The sequence below is a fragment of the Gobius niger genome (assembly GCF_951799975.1).
Source record: "Gobius niger genome assembly, chromosome: 17".
Taxonomy (NCBI): domain Eukaryota; kingdom Metazoa; phylum Chordata; class Actinopteri; order Gobiiformes; family Gobiidae; genus Gobius; species Gobius niger.
Genome location: NC_136868.1, coordinates 5,008,574 through 5,016,625, shown reverse-complemented (window position 1 = coordinate 5,016,625; position 8,052 = coordinate 5,008,574). Strand labels below are relative to the sequence as shown.

General features: G+C 40.8%; 1 protein-coding gene across 1 annotated transcript in view; it reads left to right on the top strand.

Annotated features, from left to right (window-relative positions):
* Window positions 1-206: 206 nt before the first annotated feature.
* Window positions 207-8,052, top strand: part of ect2 (epithelial cell transforming 2) — a 66,414-nt gene continuing 58,568 nt past the window's right edge. The window contains exons 1-3 of the mRNA XM_079574870.1: window positions 207-440; window positions 3,851-4,008; window positions 5,981-6,060. Coding sequence (XP_079430996.1) covers window positions 3,876-4,008; window positions 5,981-6,060 — 213 coding nt within the window. The 5' untranslated portion in view covers window positions 207-440; window positions 3,851-3,875. The remainder of the gene's footprint in view (window positions 441-3,850; window positions 4,009-5,980; window positions 6,061-8,052) is intronic.

The window sequence follows — 8,052 nt, the reverse complement described above, 5'->3', positions numbered from 1 at the left end:
AATTACCTCATGAGGGGGCCGTGCGTTGTGATTTGAATGAACGGACCAATCAGCGGGCGCGTCGGGCCTGCGCGTGACCGTCTCCTCCAATCAGGACGCGCGGCTCTTGTTTGCCCTGCTTTTTGAATCGAGTCTCCTCACCAGCGCACTGTCAGCTCTGCGGACCGAACAAACCTGTCAATAAAGCGCAGGAGACACACTTTCATCAGCGTTTCACAGCTTTAACCATGCATTCACGCCGGGAAAAGGGAGTAAACGGAGCGATGGTGGCGTCGGAGCTTTGAATTTGGATTTTTTTTTTTTTCGGGTCGCATTGGGAAGTTTCTGCTAAGCTAGCCGAGTTAGCACAGACACACAGCACTCACTTTGACTGGATTCCTCTTAGCTTATCGCTTCACATTCTCTCGATAGAGGACTACAGTAACTACAACAGCTCGTGGGTAAGTTGAGGTTTTCTATTTCCTTGTATTTATCAAGAGATTATATATAGTTGCCCCGTAAACAAACATTGAACACGCATGACGTTGGGAATGTGGTTTCTTAACGTGAAATAACGTTCAACTAAAGCTATGCATAACTTACGTTTGCATCGTAGGCTACTTAACAACCCATGAGCTAACCCGTGTATGCTTTTAAGGGATTTACTTCTTTATAAACTACCATGTTTCTTCATATGTGTTTGAGTCAGTACTGTTTGCTCTCGTGCGCATTCCTTTCCTTTCTGTCTTTTTGGCGAAATTCAACATTCCTGTGATAAAGCTCTTTTGTTGCCAACTTTATCTCTCTGACAACTCTGTCTACCTCGGTTTACAAATGTATCTACTGGGTGATGATGCATCGGGCTACTTTGTTTTCCTCTGTTAGTAGGTATCCGTTGTGTATCCGTTTACTTTGACAACTTAACGGACTAAATAACAGATATGACAACATAATACAGTCCATGACAAGAACAGGAGAAGGATGAAGAAAATCTTATAAACTCCTGCTCCCATGCTTATATGAACGTTTGATTTTAAAGGAACAGGCCAGCGTTTTTCCATACTGTGATATGTTCTTACCTGAGCTAGACGAGTTGATGCGTACCTGTCTGGTGTGTGTGCGCCCGTGGAAGAGCGCGGTCACTTCCAACTTCACCCCCGTTTGGAGCTATAGGAATAAACTGGGAGAGGCCAAATGCTAACAACATCTTTGGTCTTTTGGGCGTGACTGAGCACTAGGGCTGCAACTATTTATTTATGGTTTATTTGGTCGGGACAGTGCAAGTTAATGAACAAGCCACACCGGATTGTAGCCTTAGGCTAATTTCCATCCGTCGTCCCCCATGCGCACTCTCAAACATACTCTCATACATCCTGGCCTATTGTACATGTTTTTAGTGTTAGGGGAAACCGGAGTACCCGGAGGAAACCTACACAGACATGGGGAGAACATGCAAACTCCACACAGAAAGGCCCCGTCCTTGGTGGGAATCGAACCCGGACCTTCTAGCAGTGAAGCACAAGCACTAACCGCTGTGCTACCGTGCTGCCCTAACGATTATTTTGTAATCGATTAATCTGTCGATTATTTTTATGATTAAACGATTAATAATTAATATTTTTTTTTTGTCACATATAGCTTAAGTGGCGCTGCTTGAGGATGTGTTGATGGAGTAAACTAAAGGGAAATGTTTGTTGGAGGCTCTATTCATGAAATTTACAATGTACAAAACATTACAGAGTAGACCCTAAAGAAAGTAGGTTTTCATCAAAAATGCTTCATTTTTTATATAATTTTTGCTCCATTTAAGTCTGTGAGCCAGAAAACGATTAATCGATTACTAAAATAGTTGTCAACTATTTCAATAATCGATTAGTCGTCGATTAAGCGATTAGTCGTTTCAGCCCTACTGAGCGCACGCACAAAGACCAGATGGGTACGAATAAACTCGTCTAAGCTCCGGTACGGACATATCTCTATGTATAAACGGTGGCCTGTTCCCCTTTATACAAATGTAAGTTTTTTTCATTAAAGAATATTTGAACAACATTTTAGATTGTTTTCTAGAGAGTTCCATTGTTTCACACCAGATACTGAAACACACATTTGTTTTCGAGTGTTTCCTGCAAAAGGTTGTTTTAAGTCGTTATTTCTTCTGCTTGTCTCACTGTTACAGTAAAAAGGGTTTGCTGTCCATGCGATAACAGGCAGTGTTTTGTTGGGAACACTTGATAGTTTGTAAAGAAACCAAGTCCTGATCTCAGAAACAGTCCAGTGATATATTCTCTTGGACCATCTCTATTCTTTATTCTTATAGCCCTTTTTTATGCAACATAAATAAAGACATTTAATTGGTTATATAAGAATTACTCAGGGCTGAAACAACTAATCGATTGTTGAAATAGTCGACAACTATTTTAGTAATCGATGAATCGTTTTCTGGTTCACACAGACTCAAATAGAGCAAAAATTACATGAAAATGTAGTATTTTTGATGAAAACCTACTTTGTTTTTATAGCAAGTGTATGTAGTGAACTTTGTACATTGTAAATTTCATGAATATCTGTTTGTCTCATCCAATCAGAAGCAGAATTAGCACCAAGAGCCTCCAACAAACATTTACTTTACGTTTACCCCATCAACACGTCCTCAAGCGGATCCACTTTAACTTTATGTGATAAAAAAATGGAAAAAATACTATTTTCCTACACCATTCATAGCCAAGCGACTAATCCATTAATCGTAAAAATAGTCGATAGATTAATTGATTACGAAATAATCGTTAGTTGTAGCCCTAGAATTACCCCATACCTCCAATAAATACATAAAATATTGTAAAATATAGGAACAATATATGATTCTCATTGCCTTGTATTTTAAAGGAACAGGCCACTGTTTTTGCATACTGACATATGTTCTTACCTGAGCTTAGACAAAGATGTTGCTGCCTCTCCCAGTATATTCCTATAGCTCCAAACGGGGGTGAAGTTGGAAGCGACCACGCTCTTTCACTGGCACACAGACCAGACAGGTACGCATCAACTCGTCTAAGCTCAGGTAAGAACATATCTCAGTATGGCAAAACGGTGGCCTGTTCCTTTAACATAAACTTAACTTGACTCAAAACAGCAACATTTTTACAAATTGTATTTCTTACATAAGCTGTGTGTGACTTCCATTTACATTTATTAATAATACAGTACTCCTAAAAACCTGAATTCTGACACCCTCTCCAGTTAGTTATTCCATTCAAAGTCAAATTAACATTTTCGGGGCATTTTGTTTTCCTTTGTTTAACAACAATTATTGCAATTTTGTGCCTGTAGCCTAAAATAAAGCACATTATAACACTATGCAATTCACTACAAGCTCATGCATACAGTAAGCCTAAATGAGATATGGTAGTGGAGAAAAACTACATACACTCCATCAATAAAAAGCATCAGACTTGTTTAAAACAAACCGTTTTTGTAAAGATAGAGGCAGCGCTTTCCCATTCATCACTTGCTTTACCCGCCGACTCGAGCCGTTTATTGAATATGAAATGTTTACCTCCTGAAATGAAGACCATGCACCGCACAGGGTCAAAAGTTAACCGGTTGAGAATTGAGAATATACATCACTTGTATAGTTGGATCAAGTTTTTCTCCTTTTTATAAAACTTTCTCCACCTGCCCAGGGTTGTCTGGGTTCAGATACAGGTGCATTGTCAGAAAGCTGCAGTGCTTGTATTTGAACTGTCTCTGCCCTGCGCTTTGACAGTTGTCGCCCTCCTCCTCCTCCTCCTCCTCTCCTGTCTCTCGTCTCTCTTACCCGGGCCGCTCTGTGCTGCTGCGTCTCCCGGCCTGTAACTTTTGATATCTTGGACAGTTGGGAGTGCGTCGGGGTCGCTGCCATGGCTGACAGCAGTATCCTGACTTTGGGGATGGCCCGCAGTCTGCTGGTGGATTCGTCGGTGTATGACTCGCGGATCGCTGAAACCACCAGGGATCACACGTTTCTGGGCATGGCCTGTGAAGAAGCAGAAGGTTGGTCTAACAAAACCCAAAAAATCAAAAACAAAGCCACCCCTGCAGTGTTTCTGGCATTGCTTCAGATTATAAATATTGAAATTTCTCGGATTACGACATATCCCGAGTTCTACTTCACAACGCTGTAAAGAAACGTAATTGTTAAGATTTGCTATTCATGTTTTAAAATCAAGATTCGGTTCACTGTGTACATTTTCAACACGTCCAGGAGCATCAACATTTGAGAGAACACCTGAAACCAAGCTTCTAAAACCTGTGTAGAAACTTATATAGAAGGTCTCTATGTACTATGGAGTGTGCAAGACTTGATGTACAAAGGATGTTTTGGTGTTTGCAAAGCATAAAAATGACTCCCTGCTTCAAAGGTGTTGCAGTTTATTCAGGAAGCTGTAACTTAATCTCTTACCCCGAGTGAATTTTCTCCAGTTCAGCTTTACCCAAATCTCAAAGCTTCTCGACAGGAGACTATAGGCTAGTGTAAGGCTTCATTTGAAAGCTGAGACCTACCAAATTGATCTTGGTGTCATCATCATTTTTGTCCCATTTTTGTGGCATTTTTATGGCGTTTTCATCAAATTTTTGCCACTTTTTTGTGACATATATTAATGCTTTTTTCTTTTATTTAGATGCTTTTTTTCAGGAAGCTTTTAGATCTGTGGAAAGCCAAACTAGAGAAAATGTGCTGTGTTCAGTTCAGAGGTTAAGAGGTTAAAAGCGCTATTTGTAAGTAAAAAGACAATGTCCCAAAACTATACATTTTACTGCACAATATAGCTTTTCCATCCATCCATCCATTTTCTTCCACCTGTCCGTTGCCGGGTCGTGGGGACAGCTGTTGGAGCTGCCCAAATCACATTGCACCAGCCCCTATGGCTCCTCCTGCAGGTGGTGGGTCCACAGAAGGACGGCCTCACGATTCTCAGGCCTGTTGGTCTCTCATAAGGGGCTTCTGAACCGCTCTTTGTCTGACCCGTCACCTAGGACCTGTTTGCCATGGGAGACCCTACCGACAACAGAGCTCCCAGGATCATTCGGGTGCTCAAACCCCTCCAACACGTTAAGGTGGCGGTTCCAGGAGGGGAATATAGCTTTTCCAAACTGAAATAATTCCATTCACCCCCTGCTGTGATAAATCTGCTGCCTTAATTCCAAGATGAAAATAAAGCTGCAATAATTAATTTCTAATTGGTTCAACCTGATGAGTTTCCATTTTATTTTGGAACATTTGATATTCCGCTCAAATAAGGAATACGTTCCGAGTCGTCACCGAAAAGGGAGGAAGCAAACTAATGGCTGAGGTCTGCCAGATGAAGCATTCAGTTTGCTTAACGTCTTAACTCCCGCCTGAACCAAGAGGATCTTTTTCATTTTTTTGTTGGGTATTCAACTCATTTTTGTAATTTTTTTGTAATTTTTTATTTTTTTGGGTCACATTTTTGTCATTTTTTCGTCCATTTTTTTATCAATTTTTTGTCATATTTTTGTCACATTTTTGTATTTTTTTGTCAATTTTTTTGTCATATTTTTGTCACATTTTTGTATTTTTTTTGTCAATTTTTTGTCAATTTCTTGTGACATTTTTGTGACATTTTTTCCACTTTTTCATCAATTTTTCGTCACTTTTTTGTCAATGTTTTCTCAATTTTTGTCACATTTCCATCATTGTTTTCGTCTCAGTTTTGTTGCTTTTTCACAGCTTTTTTTCCAGAAGCTTTTGGACTGGGGTAAAGCCAAACTGGAGAAAATGTGCTCAGTTCAGGTGGGAGTTAAGGGGTTAAGCTATTCTTTCTTTGTAAGTTCTTATGTCAAATTTACTTTATCATCTTATTAATGTGAAGTCATAAGCCATTTCTATGAATTTGTGTTCATTAAAAACTGCAATTTATGTTAATATATCGAATAATTGTCATAACCTGCTTGACCCGCATCGTTGCACTTTTCTGTCTCTCACTATCTTTTTTTATTTCAGAGATGCTTCCCAAAGTGGAGACCAGGGTGGTTCTGGTGAGGGACGCTGGGAGCAACCCGTCTCTGGTCAAAGCAGTGCAGGTAAAGCCCCCTCTATCGCCCCTCGCTCTGTGTCTGCTCTGCTGTGCTCTGTCTCTGCTCTGCTGCTTCCTATTACCCCGACCCGCCTCTGCGCCGCGGGCCTGTTAGAGATGTGCCTGAAATACTGAGGCTGACGCTGAGGACTCGCCGAGATTAAACTGTCTGTTTCATACAAGAGTCGGATCAGCGTTGTACCACTTGGTTCAACGAGCTACATGAAAGGTTTTTGCATTTTGCCATATGAATTTGCGGAATGCATAACTGCTGATGCTGCAGGGGTCTTTTCTTGAAACCATGAAGTGGCACATTCTTTCACAAATGGTCAGTGAAGTCTGGAGCTGATCCGGCTCCGGAATTTGACTGGTTTGCTTAAGAAGAACAAGCTGTTTTCGATTCTGGTTGGGCACGCCTTACAAAACATGACACTAACTAACACTTGGCTTTACATAAATAGTCTTAAGTGGGTCACAGGTAGGGCTGCATCATGTAGACAAAAACCCTAGCCTGATAAACCACACCCACTTCTTTTAAGTTTAAGTTGAATGGTTTTGTATTGCCCAATATCACAGAAGTCGCCTCACAGCTGCACCAAACATTAAGGCAATAAAACAGCAGTAAATATGACAATTTAAAGTTCAGGTGAATCCAGGCAAATATAATGTCCAATAGGAGGTAGTGACGAGCGGCGTGGGCGTCCCCCGTCCTTAGACTCTCCAGCACGGCAAGGAAAAACTCAAAAACCCGGCAGGAGAAAAGAGAAACCTTGGGGAGAACCACAGAAGGAGAGATCCACTCCCATGGACGGACAGGCTATAGAGACCCAGGGCCGAAGGATCCCTCAGCAGACGGGCCAAGATCAAAGACCGTCCAGTCCTCAGATTCCAGAATGCAGGGTTCCTCCGTTCAATCTAGACAGACACTCCCGAGGGGGAGTGGGACAGGAGACACCATGTGAATAGGGATGAACAGACTACAGATAAATTAAAAAACTACAGATAAATAAATTTAAAAAAAAGGTTTGCGCCAAAGAAGGTGGGTCTGGCCATGTCATTGGTTACCTCGCTCGCTGCACCACTTTGTTGTTCGTAGGCCTGTCACGATAACAGATTTGAAGTTCGATAAATTGTGGCAGGGAAGTATCGCGATAAACGATATTGATTCGAACGATACTTGATACTGTCAACTCTAAAGCATAAAAATGACAGCAACCCTTTGTTCAGAAATAAACAATCATATCCTATTATACCACACAAGCTGTAACAAACATGAAATATAATGTAAGTCAATTTGCTTCACTTAGAAATCAAAGTTTTACAAAGAAAAAATAGCGGGGGAGATTCTAATAAATGTACAGACGATAAATATGGAGTCCAAAAATGTATCGTTTATCTATTCTTTATTGAGCGATAAGTCGATATCGTAATTATCTTGACAGCCCTAGTTGTTCAATTAAATTTAACATTTGCCACAACTAATCATGGATCAAGTAGTCGAGGATTTTGCCTCCTCGTTCTCTGCGTGAGTTTATATTCAGTTCATATGTTGTAAATTGGACTACGGCTGTCGTCACGTCCGCTAATTGGTTCATTTCACTGACAATCTGCACGTTAGGCCCGTGCGTTCAAATTGCCCCGTAACCAGACGTGGAGTGGACAGAGAATAGTGTGGCAGAGCAAGGCAACAAAAACCCAAATGCGATTTTATTTTGGGACAAATATTGCAATTCGATTTTCGATATTTATATTTGGTACATTTAAATGTATAAACTAAAGCTAAAATGATGAGCGAGGGATGTCATGTTACTTTTCGAATGTCAAACAACATAATTATTCTCGCTCAAATTGCACCACATTAGAACAATATTGAGCAAATCTTTCAAAAATATTTGTTTTTAAGTGGATAGCGCCCTCTTCTGGAGGAGTTTCCCCGACCATTCAGGGTACCTCTGGGGGACAGCCACGTGACTAAAATAAGTCCGAAATGGAGTCACAT